Raw genomic sequence first — 23,640 nt, 5'->3', positions numbered from 1 at the left:
CGTTCCCAGTCCCTTTCGATATTCCAGAAAGGGTATATCCCATGAATTTAAGCACACAGGTATCCCAAAATAACCTTTTCCAAATTCCATTGTAAGACTAGTAAAAATGAACTGATTTTAGTTAATATTAAATGTTTATTGATTATTTATCCATATGTATTCATATATGTTGTGGTATGTATATTCCAATAACATTGGAATCTATAGATATTTTAATATCTAGTGTGACAGAGTCAAAAGACACTATTTTGGACAGTAATTATTTAGTCATAAATCTATATTTTTAATTAGGAATGCCTCGTGTACACATAGGAATGTAATTCTTTAGTTAACTGTTTGCGTGGAAAATGCGTAAGCAAGAAATAATTTCCGTACGTAATTACATTACAGTGAGTCATGCCTAGGTTTGGCGCTTGCTTACGTAAGTTCGTGTTTGGGACATCCTGTTTGCGCCTAGGGCGTGCAATATTGCGTAGGATGTGTAAGGTCTTAAGAATGCAGGTTTTTCCATAAAAATAGGCCCAAACTAAGCTTAAATCAGTGTAGTAAAAGTTCTTGAAGACGTTGCACATATCAAGACAAGGAATTCTCTACGATGTAAAGGTATGAATCTTTGAAGCCTTTTACACTTATACCTAGGATAGATTTAGGACAAATCTATGTTAATATCGTTAACTAGTCATTATATTTTATAGCTTAGATTTTCTACATATTTGTTAAGCATTCGTTTCATGTTGTAGTAATTCTAGTCGCATTAGCGCGTAATTTAGTACAAAGTTATTCACGCAGTAGTAATTTAGTAATCACGCTGAGTGTATCTTGTCTTTTAAACTCTTTAAAACGTTTACTATAGGATCGCTACCGCCTTACTCGCTTGTTTAACCTTTTTACTACGATAAATAGCCTTAACTGCGGGATAAAAGACCTTTTCTTTCCAACCTTTAATTTGTTCGCTACTTAAACTCTACACTCAAGGTCATTGTCGCGACCGCGTGTTCAGTAAACCGTGTAATTCTTAGTTTGTCATAAACAAAGGTTAAAATACTTACCTAAAGCCATAGTTAACCTCTAGTCAATTTTTCCTATTGCTTTTTCCATTGGTTTAGTTCATTTTAAACGGTTTACCGACTTGTACATTAAACTTTGCAACCTAGTAATTTTCACTCGCGTATTGTAAACACTGCTAATCAGTATGCAATATTCAAATTACCTGTGACGTAATTTACGTATTTCCGTTTCTAGTTATATCTAGCAAGACTGTATTCTATTCATAACTTTTAGCTATTAATTTAGATAAGCTACAAATTTATTTTATCTCATTGTAAATATTTTTCTTGTTTTCATTAGAGATATCCTGTAATCTCGTTCCCGTTTTTTTTCCATGTATTGTAAAGTTGTGTGAATTTTTCAATAAATTCTTTTGTCAAAACCACTTGCAATCTGATTCATAGCTGAGCGCCTTGCTGCCGGTTACATAATATTAATGATCAATGCAATGGTGACTATGAACAATCAGTGTTGATACATGTACTGTATGTATAATCAATACTTTTTTGAATACTATTTTTTATGGCATATATGTGTTTACTTTTCAATTCTCATTCTCACTACCATCATCATTATCTTGACCATCATCTCCACTGCCTTCAATGTATCGAAACAAACTCTGAGCAACTGGATGATCTTGATCAATTTGCCAAGTCAGACAGCGAATGCTACCTCCAAGAACAGCAAGTTTTCCAGCACTATGCACAGGTACAACCTCTTTGTCTGTGGAACTCTTGAAGACATCAAAGGCTTTTTGATTACTTGTTTGGTTTGAAAAGAAAGGTAGATAAACTGCATTGTATGTCACCAGAGAGTTTGCATAGGAACCTTCAGCTGATGTAAAGCCACGGTACTTTTTATTCACCATATAGCAAGGTAATGGTATAGCTTGTATGCTTGGGCATTCCTTCTTGACTTCATTTTCAACTTCATGAAGGTATTCTTGGCCATCTGGATCAGGATATGAAGCTATAAGCAGAACATCTTTTTCAACAAATGACACAGTACCATCAGAGTGTCCTGTGGAATCCTCTGGATCTGGTGTGAACACTACCTTTCTTTTGATAGCAGATTCTAAGGCTTTCACCACATTATCTTCGCTTTTTCCCTTGTTTTCCTTAAAAACTCTGTCAGTTACAACTGCACAGTCTACTCCATTTTCTACAATGTTTCCTCCTTCAAGAACAAGATTGCAATGTTCCAGAGAGGGTAATCCAACTTGGGTGGCAAATTTTTCAAATGCTTGAGTGACTCTCTTTGCTTCAGATGACTTGATATATCCTGGTCTGTACTTAAACTTGATTTGAAGTTTTGGCATTGTTGGAGGGGAATCTCTCATCCACAGATCCAAATATTGGTCCACCTCAATCAGATGAGCATTCTTAAACTCATGGCGGTTAAGATACCATCTGCCTGATTTGTCATGGATAATGAAGAGATGGTCTCTACCATTTGTCTTCTCATCCATTTCTATGAAAAACTTGACTATATCTCTAAGATATTCATAATACTGACCATCACTTTCTCCAGGAAGGGACACAACTATCACTTGCTTCTTTTTTTCCATTCTGAAATTGGATAAGATTTTTTTTAGCATTAATGATAAACTGGGATTTAAAAATTTTTACAGTAACCTAAATTTTGACTGTTAATTTTCCCATTTTAGACCACATAGGGTATTGTCATATTCCTTAAAAAATGGTAATTTCTTTTCTCAAAAGGCACAAATCTCCCTGTATTTTCAGAGAGGGTGAACAAAAGAAATAATGTTCAATAGAATAAATAGGGGGAGGGGGATGACATAAAAGTAATTTATAAAATTACATTCCGTCCATTGAAAGAATACAAAAATTAGATGTATACTATACTAGCTCCTGTTAAGGCATAACAACCAGAATTACTAGAATTATTTATAATATTGGTTTAATATTAGTTTAATAACTTGTAAAAAACTAATAATTACATAGTTACTTGCCTAAAGGGGGAGTGTGTGTGTATGCCGGGGGGGAGGGTTGCTTTTTATTTTTGGGATAAATAAATATATTTTCGCTTTTGCTGTTTTCACAGCATAGAATACGAAGTTACATTCAAAATAAAACTGAATATTTTACAAGGATTTGTATGAGAATTAGAACTATACGTATCAGCTGTGAAACTGCATGTTTTAATAGCATGCCATACTCATAAATAAAAACCCTAAACATTTATCAAGCCCTTATCGGTTGGTTAAGTTTAATGCTACAAGGAAGCTTATGTAATGGTTAGAATTATAGTAAGAATCGCATCGGCTCTTCAACTATAATTTTCTTTGTAGTAGTGTGAAAGAAGAATGAAATATCAAATCAACATCTGCATTCGCACTATCCTATCACATGAAGGTCAGGTTCTCGATCGAGTATGCCGGAATATCCTCATAACTCAACCACTGCACAGTCGTCTTATGAATACCTAAGTTATCTATCATCTACAGAAGTTCCATAAACAATACCAAAATGTATTTTTAAGTCCTAATAAAGACAGCGGTGGCAATTGAAGCAAATCTTACTTTATATGATTCTCAATGACGAATTATTGTTGGAAATGTAAACACATCAACCTTTGCCAAGTTACCAACGCTGGATTTCGAATTCACTGCTATCGACAAAGTTTTGGGCTGTACTTCGATAAAACCTTGGAAGACTGCAGATTGGGCGCCCTCTTAAGGCTTTAATATGTGTTTTTTTCTTCGATAAAGTACAGTTTACTCGGAAACCAGAACTGACAAAGCGTCACGACTGAACAAACAAATCAAACAACACCTTGCGTGACCCAGACCGCACAAGTAAATTATTAATGATCAAGGGAATTACACTAATTAGAATTTTCAAGATGTATGAAAAAATAATAATTAGACCCGTAAAGAAATCGAACTAATAAAAATATAAAGGAAAGGAAAGGAAAGGAAAGGAAATGATAGAAAAGAAAATGGAAAAAAGGATGAAAAGATGGAAAAGGGGGAAATGAAAAAAAGTCGAAAGGAGAACAAGCGAATTTTTGCAGTATTATATATATAGTTCATTTTTTATTCAACTCTCTTTGCACATCTGAAGATGACAACGAGAAAATGGTATGCGAGAAGAAAAAGAGAGAAACTATATGAGATAAAGGAAATGTCGAAAAGAGTTTTTGTTTTGTTTAGACATTCCCTTAATATCATACGGAATCGAGTTCCGAAGTCTAACACCCGATTTGAGAATTAGATTAATTGTACATTTAATTTATTACGTGCCCTTATGGCTTTGTGTTTTCCGACAATGTTATGGAAACGCCTTGTGATTGACGTCCACCAAAACCTTCTTCGTCGCAACAGAAAAAATCACGAGGGAGCGCCGTGAATGAGAATGGCTGTGTAAAAGAAAGTTTCGAAATTTCCGGTGAGAAATAAAAATAAAAATGGCCCGACAATTTCCGGGAAAATTCTTCGAAAATTTGGGACTACAGATTAGGTGGAGCACTTTCTTATTGACAACATCATGCATTAATGAAATTGTTAGAGATTGACTGGAATGTGGGATTTCATTTGCTAATTTTTGACCAACGGAATCAAAATGTTTATTCAAGATAAAGGTTATTTTATCACGTTTATCAATAACGTAAGGCGTTGATTTTTAATTTTCATTAAAGTTCTCAAACCTTGGGTTATCAATATTTTAAAATAACAGTCAAAAATTTTAATTTCACGCTTAGTAGGCCGTCTCATAGGTCAAAAATTTATTGATAAGTGAATTGAATTTTTTTATAAAAACATGAAAAAATTTGATCGATACTTACGATTTTCAGAAATCAAATCAAATTCAGATAGTTCTGATAAAAATTGATCTTTGGAAATTTCGAAAATTTTCTCACTTTCTTATTCGTTTTCGTTAGATTTTCCTTATTGAAGTTATACAGAACTTAAGTCATCACTAATGTCAGAAACCGCCACATTTCCACTAATAGGTGTGTGTTCAGGATTGTTAGTGGATATGTTGTTAATAAGAGTACTAGCTGAATTGTGATATACTGTAGTTGGCTTATCTAATAGTAGGGAGGAATAAATGATAGTCTGTAGTGAGAGTAACAAATCATGACTAAAGTCGGCGCCATCTTGGTTTTCAGTTCAAAATCCTTTCTAAGGATTCGATCTTACTTTAAGTAAAATTAAATAGTAAAAGTAAAATAGGTCGCTGTTTTCTTTTTAAAGTGCTTCAATATTGTTAGTCATTTAGAATACGACAGGATTAGAGATATTGGAGTAGTCAATTGTAATTGGTTACTTCCTCCCTTCGAGTTCCTTCCTTCCTTTTCCTTCTTTTAATTACTTTTGTATTTATTTTGTAAATCTGTTAGTCCTCCCTTACTTCTATCTGTCTTCAAGTGGACTCTTTATTTCATACTTTCTTTCTTCCATATTTGCCCGTTCCGCGTTTTGTATCTTTTTATTAACACTCTTTTCATGCCGGCTTTTGCTTGTTTAATAAAAAATAATGATAAACCTTACCGAGTCTAATTTACTCAATACCTACTTACCCACTGCTGGGATATGCACCAACCAATAGAGAGGACACTGCCATTAAAAGACAAGCAAGCGAGAACACTTTGTTACGAATTGACGACATTATGCTTGTGACCAATATTCAGCTTTTTCACAATGAACTTCATAGCCGAAATGTAATATATAATAAATGTAATGCGGTGTATTCAGCTTTGTTTGAACTGCACTGCCGTCGGTATAAAAGCATAGCTCACGGAAGGCTTGTTTGGACAGGCGACTTTGCGGTGACAATTTTGTTTTTGTTTTTTTTGTGGGTTTTGAGGCGAACCTTTATAGTGTCAATATCAATGTCTTGATATGTTGCCTTGAAGTCGCTTTAACCCTCCAGTTGTCTAAACAGACAGACATATTATTATCATTATGATTTATTTGTGACCCCCCCCCCCCCCCCCCCCCCCTTATCCTCCGTCGGGACCCCCTGTCCCGTGGCCAGGCGATAAGTAATGACCGATTAAACTTGATTCCAATCGAACAAATTTCTATGAAAGTGAAAAGGTGCATTTTTTTCTTTTTTCTCATTAAGATTGCGGCGTTTCTTGCGACCATTTTTTTAATTAATGACAATTCAATATCATCAAAAGTATATAAGTCGCAAAGTCATACAAAAGCCATAAATATCAAAAGTAGCCTGATAAAACAGACGCAAAGTCATACAAAAGTCGCGCGACTCTGTATGAACAAGCCTCAATCAGATGGCTAATGATAAAATTATATCTAAATCAGAGAAGGAGAAGACTCTACAACAACAACGTAACATTACCTGTTGTGTATATGAAGGATTTGCAGCGGCAAAACCGTCACTACAACAACTGGAAACTATATCAAACCAGGTTATTAAACCTTGTATTCTATTCACAATTTTTCTTTCTTTTTTTTTTTTTTTTTTTTCTTTTTTCATAGTATAGTTGCAAATGCTTGACAAATACAGCTTTAATAGTCAAGTTGTTATTCTTTTTTTTAACATAAATTCAAAATCACGGCAAACAACAACAAAGACAACTTTTAAAACTGAAAAAATAAAAAATAAAAAATAAATTCAGTATTAGAGTGCAGCACTAACTCTGACTATAACTAATCTACTTTTTTTTATTCAACTTTTTTCATTTGGCGGATAATTAATTTCGTTTATTGGTCATTAGAATAACTGTTTACTCAGCCGTGGACTATCATTCAGTTAATTTAGCAGAATGATTTTTAATTTCGAATATTTTATTAAGCTAAGACCTTTTTAATGAAAGCTATAGGAGTCGACATGCAATAAATCACACAAATATACCCATTTTTCCGAATTCGCTTGAGAGACCAGTCGATAAGGCGAGTTATAAAATAACTGTTATGAATGTCGCGTTCTGATTGGTTTGGAGCGCGTGCTTTATGAGAGCACATTGCACGCGCGCGCACTTTCCGTTGTGTCATTCCTATCTATTATTGTAATTTGTGGTTTATAAAAGAAATAAAAAACTTGCTTGCTGTGCTGTGTGCAGTCATGAAGCACTTGGAGATTGGCAGCACACTCGAGAAGTGTCGAGAAGCACTCCGCTACGCGTCGTACTTCTCCTAACACTTCTCTCATGTTCTGCCAACCCCCGCGTGCTTTATGACAGCACACAGCACGCGCGCGCGTTTTCTATTTCTTCAATAAAGAAATCTATGAACACAAAACTCGACATCGAACCTTTGCTTCATGTCACTCTGAATTATGTTCAGGAAAGGTCTAAAAGACGATGTAATTATATAACAGTTGCAGCTAAGATACTTCCATGGCTAAGTGTGTGTTAGAACTCAAATTTTATTTAATCATTTTTTGTAGCACAAGTAATGTTACACTAGTAGAGTTAATGGAAAAACTCCAGTTTTTTCAAGTTTGAAATTAGATTCGAAATGTGAAAAAAATGCTTGTGCGGCAAACTATGGAGTCTTTTATTTGGTCACCACCTCAGTGAATTAGTTTTCTGACTGTTCGCATTAGTCAAAGTCACGATACCAAGCAATGGCATTTTTCTCATTCAGATGTTTAACAGTAGTGTAGCTGCAAGATAATGAACTGCAAAATAGATTGTGGTAACTGGTAACAGAGTCAAGATTGTCAAGAAGGAATAAAAGAAACAGTAGAGGAATGCTGATGATTTAATATCCCTACTTAGACCTCATCATATGTTTACATGTCATAGAACACAAACTAATAATAATCCCTAATCACGCAACCCTAACACAACCCGGACTGTGTTGGATATATAAATTATGAACATCAATTTTGAACTAATAAAAAGCACGACCTAATGAAAAATAGCTTGAGTAATAAAAATTGATATAAAAATAACGAAATAATACGCCTGTCTTTACGACTTCATCTTTCTTTCACTCACTTCGTACTATTAAGTGTTTAGTTTAGATTAAGCACCTTTGATTGTAAATTTTAGCTTATGTTAAGTCGGCTGTGTTTATTTTTTTCAATTATTACCTGCTTGAACGTACTATTTCGCTAATATTCATACTAGTATTAAATCGTATTTCAAGAAGTTCTTGTATTAGACCTAAGAAAAAGTATGAACTAAATAAAAAGCATTTACTAATGAAAATCGGGTGGTAATTAAAGTACTACTTTATAGTGTGCTAATAAAAAGTACGCGTTAAGGAACGGACGATATCGTGCAACCTCTTCTTTCAGAAAACAAAATACAAACAAACATCGAGCAAAGACAAAAGACATTGCGTGCAGGGGTTGCTACAAAAAAGAAAATAATAATATCCTGCAACCCCCCATCCGAATTATCGAATGCGTTTTCCCTTATAAAAAGTATGGGCTAATAAAATGTATGCGTTAATAAAAAGTATGGGCTTATAAAAAGTATGGGCTAATAAAAAGTATGGGCTAATAAAAAGTATGGGCTAATAAAAAGTATGGGCTAATAAAAAGTATAGGCTAATAAAAAGTATGGGCTAATAAAAAGTATGGGCTAATAAAAAGTATGGGCTAATAAAAAGTATGGGCTAATAAAAAGTATGGGCTAATAAAAAGTATGGGCTAATAAAAAGTATGGGCTAATAAAAAGTATGGGCTAATAAAAAGTATGGGCTAATAAAAAGTATGGGCTAATAAAAAGTATGGGCTAATAAAAAGTATGGGCTAATAAAAAGTATGGGCTAATAAAAAGCATTTGCTAACACACCCAGCGAGAGACCTATTTGAGCTATAATAAGTGCAATGGCAGGTCTGACATGATTGGAGCCATTTGGTTTCTTTCTGTTTTCAACATAAGCAAACAAGCTCTTAGCTACTGGATGTGCTTGATCGATCTGCCACGTCATGCAACGAAGACTGCCACCCAAGACTGGGACTTTCCCAGCTTTGTATACTGGGATGACTTCTTTATCAGTGGAGTTTTGAAAGACATCAAAAGCAATTTGATTGTTTGTCTGGTTTGAGAAGAAAGGCAGGTAAACTGCATTGTATGTCACCAGAGAGTTTGAATAGGAACCTTCAGCCGACATAAAGCCATTGGATTTGGTTTTATTTGAGTAACAAGAAAGTGGTACAACCTTGATACTTGGGAAAGCCTTTATAGACGCGTTTTTCATGGCATCGTAAAAGTCTGGTCCATCGGCGTCATCGAACAATGACACCAGAAGAACATCCTTTTCTACAAATGAAACCAAGCCATCAGCATGTCCAGTAGTGTCTTGAGGGTCCGGTACAACTGCAACTTTTCTCTTAATGACTTTTTCCAGTGACTTGATCACATCTTCTCTACTCATCTCGCTATTGTCTTTGAAGATTCTTTCAGTGGTTACTGCAGCATTTTCACCATTCTCTACTACGTTACCTCCCTCGAGCACAAGATCACTACGATTCAATGCAGGGAATCCTACCAACTTTGCGAACACCTCAAACCTTCTATCGTCTTCGATGGCTTGTGACTCACTGATGTGCTGTGGCCTGTATTTGAACTTGACCTGCATCGTTGGCATAACTGGTGGGAAATCTCTCATCCACATATCCAAAGACTCACTCACTTCGATCAAGTGTCCATTAGTAAAGTTGTGTTTGTTGAGGTACGAAAGGCCTGATTTGTCGTGAATGACAAAGAAATGGTCTCTTCCTTTAGTCTTGACGTCCATTTCGATGATGAAGTCGGCGATGTTCGTCAGGCTGTTTAGGTACTGAGTGTTACTTGTGCCAGGCAGGGACATGACAATGACTTGTTTTTTACTATCGATACTGAAAAAGGAATAATAAATCACATGAGAGACGGACCTTTACTCATCCAACATAAATTCCAGCAACTCCCATCGATGGCAGATATAAGTCACACATTATTGCCTTCAGTAATGATGAAAAGGTAAATTATACACCGAAACGAAACAATGGTTTCAAGTCGAGGTTGAACTTGATGAATAAAAGCATCCAGTTCAGTCTCGACTTCAAACCATTGTCTCTCGGTTATCCAAGCGAATTCGGGATAGGTCTATTGAATGGATTTTAATGTACTGGACCCGGTTGTGCTAATGGCGGATAACGCTCAGCTATCCGATGGATAAATCCTTATCCAGTGGATAACACTATGCTGTTCCAATTATGAATTTATCCATTGGATAAGAGTTATCTATCGGATAGCACTATCCACCCTTCCTACAACCGGGCCCTGACCCAAATGCCTCTACTTGAAAAAAATCGTTTGAAGACGATAGGATGTAATTCTGATGTCTGCCATTATCTAATGTTTCACTCCCTATAAGTCTAAGTATTATTTATTTTTTTAGTAATTATTTTTCTCGATCTCAGTCACTTTTCATGTACCGCCAGTCCGCCACTATAAATACTTTTGTCCTTCACGACAATTTGTTTTGTTTTGTTTTGCTTTGCATATTTTATTATATTATTGCTTTATCATGTGGTTTCTCGGATTGTTTTATTTATTTATTTATTTCTCAATCTTTATCTTTACATGTCGTTACGCCTTAATGTGTTCCAATTTTTACTTTTCCCCTTTTCTTCTTTAATTTAGTTTGACGTACAGAGGTCAAAACATGGTAAAGACTAGTGTCAATCATGTCATGGTTATTAACGGCTCGTTTGCGTATATCAATTATTGACTAAAATTCCTAAAAACATGCTCATGTTGTTTATAACATGTACAAATTAGGGGGAAAAATATGGAAAACTGTTCGAACGGTTCTTCAATGGTTCTAAAATGTTTTGACCTTTTCCCCCTTATACCTAGTGTGCTAAAATACAATTCTACAACTACAAAAGGTTTTGCGTGACTTTGCATGCTTTGCTAACCTTTGAAACACGGTAATTACAATTGTAAAATTAAATGTCAGAAGAAGACTAAGACCCCGTCCACAAACATACGTTTTCATTCATAAACGCATACTTTTTGATGCGTTTATCCCTTTCTTCCACGAGTAAACGACGAAAACGCTCGCTGTAAATGTATAGTTTTGAAAACGTGGATGTTGTGGACGGACGGGATTCGTTTGCAAAAGTGTGTTTACGAATAAAAACGTGTGACAGGGGTCAACTTTTTGAAGTATAAAGCAATATTCTTCAATATTTTTAATAGGTATTACCCTAAGACATGGACACTCATTTTAAAGCAACTTCAAAATTGCACAAACACATTGCATTCTTAATTTCTGTTTACTTTGGCTCGGCTCCTAAGAAAGACTGACGAATTAAATAACTTGCAGGAATCTAGAGAAAGAAACTCAGAATTCAGCCTACCTGTTTGTTGGAACTCCGCCAATGACACCAAGAAGGATAATCACACTCGTTATCATCGTGAATAATGTCATTTCGATCCTATACAAGACCCAGCTACAAGAGCAACTAAAACACTAAACAATTATTTGACAACCGTTAGCCGAACCGGCACGGAGTAATCCATACAGGTGAGCATGCGAGGCAAAAATATTTTGGTCAGCGGTTTACGTCGGCTAGCACTACTATACTGCTGAACAGATTCTTTATCTTCTAAATACAGCTATTTCAAAAAAGGTTGAATACTGCATACTGAATAGTGTATTCCAAGACCAAAGGGCATTGTGGGTCTCGTTAATTTGAAATAAAAAGTTAATATACAGCAATTAACTCTCTACATGTAGTTAGTATATTTTTTCAGTTGAAATACACTAAAAATAGCTATATACACCCCCACATACTGTAGGAAGAGTTGGGAGACGGCCAAAGGAGAAGGTTTGCTCTTTGAGGTCCTAGTCTCCACCCAGACTCGTACCCAGTCGTTCATTTTTTTTCACGCTTTTTTTGCGCGCGGTGGCTTTTTCCTTACTTCCCCTGATGCATCGTGAACTCACTTAATCCTTCCCATCAACCACAGCGTGAGATCAACAAGAAAAGAGAAGCGACTGGGTACAAGTCTGGTCTCCTCCGCAGCCGTCATTAGTTTTCGGATCTGGGACCGAATGACAGCTACGCGGAGGAGAGTAGTGAGGTCCGAGGTTCTCTCAATTCATCAAGCACTCAAAGGCGTTGGGCATGCAAAGCAGGGGCAGCACTTTCTCAAATATTTTAAGGACCTTGTAACATCCTCTCACACTACAGACCCGCGTACTCAATCCCTTTTTTCACCCGGTAACATTCATACACTCTCTCATTCGTTCACTCGCCCTTCACTCATTCGATTCAATTCATTCCTAAATTCGTTCTATTGTCTGTTCATTCAGTCTCAATACAATCTTTTGGTACAAAAGTAATGCCATATAATAACCTTTAGCTTATATTTAATTCTTGTTTAAATTGTTTGTCGTACAGAGAACAAGTTTGTTTTACATTGTTCTTATAATGATTATAATAGTTTATGCTGATAATAGCCTGAAAAAGCTCCCGTCTTCGTGATGGTTTTGCATCGGATCCATCGGCTTGCCATATTCGTCAAAGGCCACAGTTAAAGGTTTTCCATCGATAGTGGCGTTCGAGGTGATCTGGAATATTTCTGAGCCAGGTTCCCTGGGAACCTTTTTGAAGAGATAATTGTTTTTGTAGTGTTCTGCATCACGTAATTTATGGACTTGCTCAAGTTCTTCATTCATCTAGGTAGGAGAGAAAGAATATATAAATAACAGGTAGTCGCCGATAATGATTGTCATGATTCATTTGAATGATGCTAATAATAATGGTGGTGGTGACGACAATGGCTTTGATGATGATGGTAATGATGATTACGTTCGTGATGATGATGCTGCTGATGGTGTCTAGTTCATTGCTGCTGCTAATGAATGATTTGAATGATGCTAATAATAATGGTGGTGGTGACGACAATGGCTTTGATGATGATGGTAATGATGATTACGTTCGTGATGATGATGCTGCTGATGGTGTCTAGTGCACTGCTGCTGCTGATGAATGATTTGAATGATGCTAATAATAATGGTGGTGGTGACGACAATGGCTTTGATGATGATGGTAATGATGATTACGTTCGTGATGATGATGCTGCTGATGGTGTCTAGTGCACTGCCGCTGATGATGAATGATTTGAATGATGCTAATAATAATGGTGGTGGTGACGACAATGGCTTTGATGATGATGGTAATGATGATTACGTTCGTGATGATGATGCTGCTGATGGTGTCTAGTGCACTGCTGCTGATGATGATGATTGTGGTGATGATGCTTGCGTTGATATTAATAATGCTGATGATGGTGGTGATGTTGATGGTTGCGTTAATGTTGATGCTGTGGATTGTGCTGCTGCTGATGGTGGTGGTAGTGGTGGTGGTGGGGGTGGTAGTGGTGGTGGTGGTGGTGGTGGGGGTGGGGGTGGGGGTGGGGGTGGTAATGACATTGATGATAATAATTGAGTAAACTGACCTACTTATTTCTTACCCGCACACAAATCTGATACTTGTCATTCAATTCATCATGTTCCACGGACAGGGCTTCATTGTTTCCGTTCTCAATAATCATGACCAGCTCATCCTTTTCATTCTGGACTGCTCGGATCTTAAGTACAGCTGGTGTGTTAAAAAAGATAATGTTTAGAATGAGCAACATGGACATGGGACAGCCTAGCATTGGTCTCGCAATCCGGTGTTGCAGGGTTCTAGTCCCGCTGTGGCCACTGAATGAGACTTTATTTTTTCTGGTTCCTGATTAGTTCAGATTCAGTTTCTCGACCATGCTTGTAAATAGCCAACTGGTTTGCCTCCTTGCCAGTTGGGATTCTCAAAAACTTTATGTTTATATTTCTTCATTTCAGTTTATTAATTCTTGTAAGAGTATTGAGACTTTGCTCCTAATAAAGTATTATTTTTATTTTTGTTATATATGAAATGAAAGACATACAACAACAAAAGAAAAGAATGAGAATGCACTATTGAAATATCAGGGACACTCCGTTAACACCGCGTTATTTTGAGTTGGAAGTCTTTCTACTATATTCAAGTTAATCCAGGCGTTGTCAATCGATACTACGACTAATTGACAAGATCGATTACTCACGCTGAAGTGCCATTGCCGATTTTTATGCACCAAATATTTTTAATCGATTTCCATTGATCTTATCGATAGTTATCGATTATCGACTTAGATCTTATTAACCGAGCGGGACGTCTGTACGGGATAATCTTGACCGAGGTCTGTACCCGACCGAGGTCAAGATTATCCCGTACAGACCGACCAAGCTCGGTTGATTAGTTTTATTATATGACCACTTTTCATTGAAAAGGACAAAATGTTTTCGCCGTAAGATTAATGTGCGATCGGACCGGTTAATACCGGAGAATCTAGACCAGTCCGCGATGCGATCTATCCAATCAGATTGCTCGATTTGCTAGTGTCCAGGCTCTAAGATTCACGGTCATATAATAAACCTCAAGCTGAATGACTGATAACGTTTCATACCTAGACGTCCAGAATCCTGTTCGATAGATTTTTTCGTTATGCTAATTTTCACTATTGTCTTTGTATTGTCAAAAGAGTTTTAACATTTGAATATGAAAAGATATGTTGAAAAGGATTGTGGTAGTTTAGGTATGAGTAATTGCCCTATTTCACTATGACGTCACTGCTTGTTTATATGGGGGATAGAATCGCCAAATCCAATAGAAAATGCAACAAAATTTGCTCCTAGCGAAACAGTTTAATCTAAAATGGCCTGGTTTCCTGATATAATATGTGTTAATATGTACTAAAAAATATTATAAGCGTTTGCTGGCTATTCTACTTCTCTTCGTGGATTGATACAGGTTTTAAAACAATTTTCGGTGAATTTGCGTTGATTTGACTCCCTCCGACGACCATGATCCTTTGCGTTTAAACAATAGATTGTTTTGATTTGACGTCATAGTGAAATGGGGCAATTAGACTGAATATCTATTCTATTTTTTCTCTCAGTCACTCAGTCACTCTCTCTTTCTCTTTCCCTTTTTCTACCTTACTGAGAGGTACTTAAATTCAACATATATATGTAAGGCCGATATCAATACACTATATACTTCTATGTCGATTAATTATTGAAAGTGCCTCGCATGAGAAAATCAAAATGTAGAATAAATCCCATATTATAAGTTTACTATAAGTATATGTAGGGCCAAATGCCCCCCCCCCTCTTTCCCCCCTTTTCTCTGTCACCACACACACACACACACACACACACATACCCACACACACACACACACACACATACACACACACAATTGGTTGTGAAAACCTGGACACTTTTAGTTGACTGACTATGCAAAAACTATATATGTATGTCTACGATCATATCAATCCTAGCTAACTAGCTAGACTATGACGAGTAACAAGTGCAAAAAAAAAAAAAAAAAAAAAAAACACATTAGACATTCACATTTCATTTATAGGATCCATTTCAGGGAACAGCTAACTCTTGCATCGAATTTGAATTTAGCTTATTAGGTTTGTTAACTGAGATAAACCGAAGATCCTGAAGAAAAACCTTATGGAATCAAGAGGGAAACCCATTCCAGCAATCGAAACTGAAGCTCCAGATGCGAGGTCCTTCTGTTTGTACCGCAAACCTATTGTATTCTTTATTAGCTTCATTCTATTGTATAAGTTGGGGTCTATTTTTATTTCTTCTTGAATTACGTAAACTGTGTTCGGTAACCGAAGGAGGAGCCAGGAGGTGTCATAAAGCTACACACCGCTGACCGCTTGTACTGTGTACAGTAAATCGACGTCTTTTTGCTCATGTTTTTTTATGTTTTTTTTTTTACTTGATCAACTTACCTTTCTCGTCGTGTCTGCTGGCATTAGCTGTCACTTGGTTGTCGTCTATCTTCAGGAAGTGTCCTTGTACATCCCCCTCGTTGCTCAAACAGCAGATCTTATAGTAGCCTTCACTGAACTCTTCATCCTTTCCATCACAGACAGACTTACCGCTTTCTGGTTTCTGTGTGTTAAATGAAATTAAATTGTAATCTTGTAGGTTATACTAACGTTAATAAAGCTAAAATGTGTTACCAAGAAGAATCCAAGGCGAGTATGATAACAAAGCATTCGTCATTAGCTTCTCATGTTAGATCAGTCAACATGACAGCTAGCTGTTTGTTATTCATATTTCAAGGGATTTTGAGTCCACATGGCTGCACACACTCTATTAGTTTGTGTGGCATGCACTTTATTAGTTTGTATGGGTGTAAATCAGTGCTCCCGTTCGAATTTAATTAAATCCTGGAGGAGAAATAGAAAAAAGAAAGAAGTGAATGAATGGACGAATCAATTAAACGCTTTTAGTATTTTTTTTTCGGACGTTGGATCTTTATTTTCTATATCTATAGCTAAAACGAATGCCACGTTCCACTAATTGTGGAACCACATCTGACATGTAAATTAATTATGAATTTTGTTGTATGGCAATTTGACATCCTGAAAATAAACACTGGGAAAGTTTTTAAAATAGACTTTATTAAGAAGCTAAAACGAAAGCCCTGGCCCGAATATTCGTTGCAGTAATGATTATCATATAAATTTATAACTATTGATGAAAAAAACAATTTGATTCTTGAGACCTGACCCTTTTGGTACAGGCGTCTTCTGAGCGGGGATTTCTTCTTCCACTTTAATGTACCTCTACGTCGCACATATACCGACTGACCAGACTAGAGGCGAGTTTTTAGCCCCCGAAATCGATCCCCACAAAAGTTGCTTTAAATCTCGCCAGTGTAAATTAGCCTTCAGATGACCAAAAGTTTCGATTCAGCAATGACAAATATCAACACGATTTGTATCAGCTTGTATCGTAACACTGAGAGGGTTCTAGAGAAAGATGTATACATACCTTGCAACTAGCCATTGGGGTTTTTGGGTGTGTTGATCAGTATAAGACTTTTACTATAGTCTCGATGAACTAAGGGCAAACAAGAGTATTTTTATCAATGCTTTTTTTTTACCTAACCAGAAAAGTTTCGTAACTTTCTTTTTTCCCCGCTGCAGCATGCGCCAGGGATTTCACTTTCTATGCACGTGGCAAAGAAGAAAAAAAGATGGAAAAAAACATCAGTCTTTAAATAAAAGGCGTGTGTCAGCTAAAAGTGATGGTATTTTAATCTCCCGCTGATCATGTCGAAATATGGAGTTGGTAAAGCGAAAGGAGTGGGTTTATGGGCTGAGACGGAAGACTATATTAATTATTTTAAGTTAGCAAGACTGATTTCTTTCATGCATGATGCTAAAACGCACAGTGTTTGGGAGAGGGGAGAGGCGGGGGGGGGGGGGGGGGGGGGGTATTTACAATGTGCCGAACCCCATCCCAACCTATCACGATCCACCTCAAGCTATTACCAATAGCGCAGCGCAGCCGTGACGTAATCAAAACGAAGACAAAGGCGAAATTCGGACAAACAAACTTACAAGTTTACTTTCAGCAGATACTTTTCACAGCCGATCGCAGTTGATCTTAGTCTACATGGGTTATTATTGTAACTTTAAGTAAAAATAATAAAATCGGTTCGTATAAACCTCGTAGCGGTTAAACAGAATGAGGGCCACAGGTTTGTTAGCATATTGCTATTTAGTGCTACCCTCAGTAAATAAATAGTTTATCATTATTATTATTATTATGCTATGTTTGTCCGAATCTTTGAGCTATTCTTAGAATCAGTGCGCTGTGCTATTCGTTTGCATGGGTGTCTACCCAATTGTGTTCATCCACTAAAAACATTCAATTCCAGAATTCTGAATCTTTGGCTTTCTTTTGCAACTTGACAATACGCCAGGTATTTAAAGTCTGCTCAAAGTTATCAAAAGCATAAGTAGATATAGTGCTGTAGATTGATTCCATAATGTTGTTGAGTAGTAAACTGACTAATCTTTCTACCAAATTTTCTTATTATTGCCGAAAAGTAGGAACGTCGTGTATTGGCATATTGTTTTATTCCTTAAGACTATTGAATCAAAGAAGAGATTCATTTATAGACCATTTGAATTGCAGCTAAATTTGGAGGCGGGCCAATCAATAGGTTTCTCAAGATAATGAAAATTAATCTTTTGTTTTGTCTTCAATAAAATTGAGCTCCTTTGACGTCACATGCAAGGGATCTAGTACTTTTATGTGAAATACTTCCTAGTCAAGAGAAAATGAACTAAGAGAAGGAATCCCCGTGCCCCATCATGTGCACACTTTGATGTTATTTTTAGAATCATTGATGCTATTTTTGATAATCATGCTTCCTTTAATGCCTCGTTTTAGGACACGAAAAGCGACAAAAACACAGGCTTTTGTTTACTGCAAGACTAGAAGCCGTCTACCCTCAAGAAATCAACCAATCAGGTTCTTCGCTCAAAATATCTTTAATCTAAAAATAGCATCAAACTGTGCACATGATGGTTACATATATATAGGTAGGATTCCTTCTCTTAGTTCATATTCTCTTGTCCTAGTTTATAAGAGGCAGTAAGACAATATAAATACGTAATGCAACATACTTTTTATTTCATTCTTTTTTTTTCCTTTTTATTTAGTATATTAAATATCAAAGTGTTTGTAGTTTACCCCATTTTTACCAATACATGTATTAACTTATGAAAGTATTATATTATTATCACAAATCCTGTATCGATCAACAACAATCATAACATTTAACCTCGGTGACAACTATTAAAGTACATGTTAACAAAGTTAACCAACCAGGAAACGCGGAGAAAAATCCTCGTTGGCAAGGGAAAGAAAAAAAGTCAAATTTAGATCTCTATATAGAGAAAAATAAACAAAGATAAGACGTTTGCTTTGTCTTTAGGTTATGACAAGAACGAATAAGTTCTTGTCATCACTAGCAACGGAGACAGGATCGTTTTCGTCAACAGTTGGAGGATTATCCATTCGTAAGTGACCATCTCCATCAACAGCCAACAACAGTGACTTCCCATCGGTAGTATTGGTATACGAAGTAAGGTAAAACTTGCTTGTTCCTGCTAAAGAGAATTTTTTGAACAGAAAATCACCTAGGTCAGCCACGGTATCGCTTACCCTGTCGAGGAGTGCAATCTTTGGTTCGTCCTTTGAACAAAAGGGAACAAAAAAATATGTGTTAGAATCCCATAGCTTATCATAAATACGAGCGCTGATTGGCTAAAGATGACGTATACAAGAGGATGTTTCTCGTAGAATCGCATGAAAAATCACGGAACCCGCGTAATTTTTTTGCATTTAAAAATCTTAATTTTTGTTCATTCTTTCCCATAAACCAAATAATTGTGGAAACTACTTAAAAAGAAGTAAAGACAGCTAGATACGACCGTGACGTCATGTCAGCAAACAACAGCAAACAGGCAGTTATATCTGAACCTTCGTCGTAACGCGTGCTAATACTTTGTAAAAGTAACTGAAAATCTCCCGGGGGGGGGGGGATACTACCACCCCAACTTGGGTGGGGGTGTGCCGCCAGGTTCTCAAAACCCTGACCCTCTATCCCAGACCTAAAATTTTGGTTTTACATACCCTACCCCAGACTAAAACTAAGAATTGTACACCCTATCCCAGACTAAAAAACGGAAAATACGGTTATTCAATAGATTGCAATCAATATTTACTAACGTTTTTATCGTTGTGCCGGCAGAAAGCGTAGCCTATTCGCCAGACAAAAACAACCAAATCATTAACCCTATCCCAGACAAAAATGATACCCTATCCCAGACAGAATGTCAAAAAATGATACCCTACCCCAGACCCAAAAGCCGAAAAACCATACCCTATAGGGCGCCACATACCCGTATAGCAAATGTAGGGGAGTACCACCCCCCCCCCCCCCCCCCCCCCCGGGGGGGGGGGGGGGGGAATCTACTAAAGTAAATTTATTACCTCAACAGTGAAGGAATATGAACCATCGTCATGAGATTTCAATTTCAAGGCTTTGGTTGGAGAATCTCGGTCAGTGATTACCCAAAGTGAGAACTTATCGGATACTTCTGTTGTAAAGGCGCTTTGGATTCTAATGTAAGCTGAATCATAGTAATAAAGCAAAATATTTTTTTTAAATTATTCAACTAAACTTTTGGAAGCAAGCAAGCAAACAAGCACTAGCAAGACTATGAAAAATCTGGACAGTCACTGAGACTAACATATTCGTTGTGTAAAACCACAGGGAACCCGGCTATATTTTTTTGCTTCTTTTAGAAAAGTAACTTTGCTCTTTGTGGGTTTCCTGTGTTTTGATCGGTTCCTTTTACATAAGCTGTAATCAGGTCTGCGCTGTGATCAGATCTGCGCTGTAAACTGATAGCCGATTAAATTCAAATCAATAACCGTTGGTGTTTTGTTTCTTATGGGTTGCCTGTGGTGTGTAACGCACTTTCTATAGTAGTAAGCAGTTTACTAGAGAGTGCGTTACCAAAAAATATTAAAAAAAATATAGCCGGGTTCCCTGTGGTAAAACTGCTGAATATTAATCTCACCTTTTGTGTCATCGTTGCTTGCAGTTGAAGTCAAAGTACTTTTTTGGAACTTCAGGAAGTGTCCATCAACCTGACCTCCTTGATATACGGCCATAATGCGACAATTCTGTCTTGGATCGTCATTTGTATCAGTGAAATCTCTATCTCTGTCATCCTTGAATGTCAACCCGACACTGGCGTTCTAAATAGAATTTTTTTTGAATAAAAAATGATAACAACAACAACAATTTAATAATATTGATTGAACTGAGTCACGAGAGTGCAATTGGTTTGAAATCACGAATTGATGGTTTTTAACCATTCCTAAGAGAATTAAATAACGAAAGACACGGCGGCCATGTTGGAGAATATAACAAATGAATTCATTGACAATTCTTTTGTTAAAGTCCTCCAACATGGCCGACGTGAAAACCATCAATTAGATTTCATACCAAAATTGCACGAGAAGAAGTTCAATTGCTACTTTAATTTTGAAATTTCCAGCAATAATACTAAATTTTATTTTAGTGTAAACTTAGTAAATAAACTGTCTTTCACCTAGAAAATTCCCTTTACTTTTTGTCTTTTGTTCTTTTTTTGTTCTTTTTTTTTTTTTTTTGGCTTCCGCTTTCTGTTATGTCATTGGTAAATTGCTATGGTTTTATCTGCAATTTCATTAAATCTTCAAAACAGTGCGATTTGAAACCCAAATGGTGGGCTTCGTGATTTATTTATATCTGTTTTTAGACTGAGTCCATAAGTCGTTATTCTCGCTCTTTTGTCTATTCTGGATATCGTATTTAAACACGAAGTCGCTAGTTGAGCCACAGGGAGACCGACTGTACATAAACAAATGCTTTACATTTGTACTTTACATTGCAATGTGCTTTGTCATCAAAATATCGGCTATATCAGCCGACCTTTGGGCTTAACAGAAAGTAAAATAAATCATGAAGTTATTTACAAAGAAAGGTATGGAGCGATACACGTCACAGACTTGTATGAAAATTCGTCAAAATATTACTCTTCCCATCGGAATATCAAGAAAAAACTTTAACCAAAGATTATAGTACCTGTCTATTACAGAACTGTCTTTAAACTTTATAGGATTATGATCAATTTTGATTTTCTGTGTGTTGGAGATTAATAAACAAAAAAATTTTTTTTGGATTGACTAAATATTCTCGGAGATATAACGCCCTAAAGTACGCAGTTTTGCCACGCCCCATCGATTTGGACGGGATAAAGGGAAACTGGGACCGAGCAGAGTCTCGCTGTGTGGTGACGTCACAACAAGAACGAATGTTTTGATAAGCAAAGATTCTTACTAGTTCTTCGGTCAGAATATGAGAAAATGCCTACTAGATGTGTTGTTGCTGGGTGCTCAAACACCCCAGATTTTACGAAAGGTATATACTTGCATAAGATCCCATTTCATAACGACAATCGCCCAGAAGCAAAGATGGATTGATTTTGTGAAGAGAAAGCAAGCAAATTTCAACCCCTCGGCTACCTCCGTCATATTTTTTACACACTTCCTACCAGAGGATTATAATCAGAGATTTGATTTTGTCTCGTAAAATCGTTCTCAGTTAGTTAAAGATGAGGCTGGGACTGTTGGCATCCCAAGGACTTATGTCTGCAACCACATGGCTTACGTAACATTACGAATGTTTCAAGTTTTAAGATTATTTTTTTTTACAAATTATCTTAGCAATGGCAAATTATTTTAAGGTAGACTTATTCTGTTGTTAGTATAGTAGTGTGAATCTGAATGGAATTTATATTGATATTTTATAGATATAATAAAACCATAATTGTAATAGGATCCACTTATAAAAATTAAATTGTTATTTAGCTTAATATAGTGTATTTTTAGGGTGTAAACATGATTATTTATAAATATATTATTTTTGGAAAGCGCCTTGAGAATAGGATAAGTGCGCTATAGAAATAACGTTTATTATTATTATCATTACCCTTAAACATTTTCCAGTGAAGTTTAAGCCGAAGTAATTCGCACGATTTTCCTACTAATCCCCCCTTTAACTCAAAATCATCGAATTACCAAATGATTTGAAAATCTAATAAAAGTTGGAGAAAGAAGCGTTCGTTATTTGCAAACAAACACAAAAAGCTTGAAACACGGTGTCAGTGTTTTTAAACTAAGATACGTTAACAAGATTGCAATGGATCGTTAAGAAAAAAGTCAGTCAGACATAGAACTTGGGGAACCAATCAAACTAGTACTATGGAAAGTAAAAACTGGAGAATGTTTACAGCTATACATGACCAAAATCACAAGTTTTTAGTGCACTTGCCTTACTCATGGTTTTTCTGTCTGAAAGCTTTTATGCTTGGAGAGTTACAATCTGACTAGGTCGACAATGGTGCGCTTGAAATCTCTCACTGGTATTTAAATAGCGTTTAAAGCGAAAGGATTACCGCACACTGTACTTGTTTTTAATTATTTTTGTCCGTATAATCCAGTCAGAAGAAAATCCAAACCGAATACTATTTTCTTTTTCTTTATCGATTTGAATCTCAGCGTAAAATAATTATGCGAACTGAATCCGACTGGAAATAGATAGTGTTGTTGTGCTGAAAGGGAAGTCCATCTCCCTTAGTTCATGACTATGCATTCGACTTTCGGTATCACAGCAGCAGCAACCTACTGAATAAACACTACTTCACTGAGTACTACGTACTGGTCTGCACACCAGACTGAGCTGAAAAGATTTGACATTTTCTTTTGACTCGTAGATTTTTCTCCAGCTGGATCTTAGGTTCGTCCCTCCGCAAAACCTAACATCACTATTGCTAAATTACAATTCGATCTTAAGTCGGCTTTGTCCTGACTTCGATAAGCCCGAGGTTGCTTCCGTGTTCGCCTGAATTTGAACAAAAAAAAAAAAAAAAAAAAAAAAACGATGAAAGAAAACCAGCCATTTCTGTTACATCATTCTCTTATGAATGATTGCAATTTCAACCACCCATAAACGGATATCATAGACCTTTTCGACAATTGAGCGTAATATTTTCCCATCGAGAATACGTGTCATTGTCTTGAAATTTCTCTTAAATGTTGTTATTATTGAATGCTACCAGTAAAAATAAATCGACACTATTGAATTTTAGTGAAAAGAGGTTGTCAATAACCAG

The 23,640-nt window shown here is 36.3% G+C and overlaps 3 protein-coding genes and 2 long non-coding RNA genes across 7 annotated transcripts; 2 read left to right on the top strand and 3 right to left on the bottom strand.

The window, feature by feature from the left end:
• Positions 1-115: 115 nt before the first annotated feature.
• Positions 116-5,746, bottom strand: LOC116297126 (uncharacterized). 3 transcript variants are annotated; one of them, XR_016121074.1, is made up of 3 exons: positions 5,596-5,746; positions 1,050-2,615; positions 116-635 (listed from the first exon to the last, which is right to left on the bottom strand). XR_016121074.1 is itself a non-coding variant. In XM_031705292.2 (2 exons), the coding sequence occupies exons 1-2, from the start codon at positions 5,682-5,684 to the stop codon at positions 1,592-1,594; spliced, it is 1,113 nt and encodes a 370-aa protein (XP_031561152.1). In that variant the 5' UTR covers positions 5,685-5,746; the 3' UTR covers positions 116-1,591. The 3 variants fall into 3 exon arrangements, 1 of the variants encoding a protein (XP_031561152.1); XR_016121075.1 differs by lacking the exon at positions 5,596-5,746 and adding an exon at positions 3,593-3,830; XM_031705292.2 differs by having other exon boundaries at positions 116-2,615.
• LOC148907009 (uncharacterized) lies at positions 225-18,979 on the top strand. Its single transcript, XR_016121077.1, has 4 exons — positions 225-603; positions 11,315-11,515; positions 18,299-18,450; positions 18,846-18,979. It is a non-coding gene; the product is annotated as an uncharacterized LOC148907009 (long non-coding RNA).
• Positions 12,348-17,085, bottom strand: LOC116296991 (uncharacterized). The gene is made up of 4 exons (XM_031705124.1): positions 16,889-17,085; positions 15,838-16,000; positions 13,471-13,598; positions 12,348-12,673 (listed from the first exon to the last, which is right to left on the bottom strand). The coding sequence occupies exons 1-4, from the start codon at positions 16,901-16,903 to the stop codon at positions 12,440-12,442; spliced, it is 540 nt and encodes a 179-aa protein (XP_031560984.1). The 5' UTR covers positions 16,904-17,085; the 3' UTR covers positions 12,348-12,439.
• On the bottom strand, positions 18,381-23,035 carry LOC116296969 (uncharacterized). The gene is made up of 4 exons (XM_031705104.2): positions 22,800-23,035; positions 20,500-20,680; positions 19,907-20,046; positions 18,381-19,105 (listed from the first exon to the last, which is right to left on the bottom strand). Exons 1-4 carry the CDS (start codon positions 22,806-22,808, stop codon positions 18,842-18,844), a joined length of 594 nt encoding a protein of 197 aa, XP_031560964.1. The 5' UTR covers positions 22,809-23,035; the 3' UTR covers positions 18,381-18,841.
• LOC148907008 (uncharacterized) lies at positions 19,909-21,053 on the top strand. Its single transcript, XR_016121076.1, has 2 exons — positions 19,909-20,041; positions 20,524-21,053. It is a non-coding gene; the product is annotated as an uncharacterized LOC148907008 (long non-coding RNA).
• Positions 23,036-23,640: the final 605 nt, after the last annotated feature.

The sequence above is a fragment of the Actinia tenebrosa genome, unplaced genomic scaffold (assembly GCF_029948245.1).
Source record: "Actinia tenebrosa isolate PJP-AT-01 unplaced genomic scaffold, QUT_ActTen_1.0 PGA_scaffold4__44_contigs__length_22323623, whole genome shotgun sequence".
Classification (NCBI taxonomy): domain Eukaryota; kingdom Metazoa; phylum Cnidaria; class Anthozoa; order Actiniaria; family Actiniidae; genus Actinia; species Actinia tenebrosa.
Note: the sequence above shows the minus strand (reverse complement) of the source record. Positions and strands in the feature narration are given on the sequence as shown.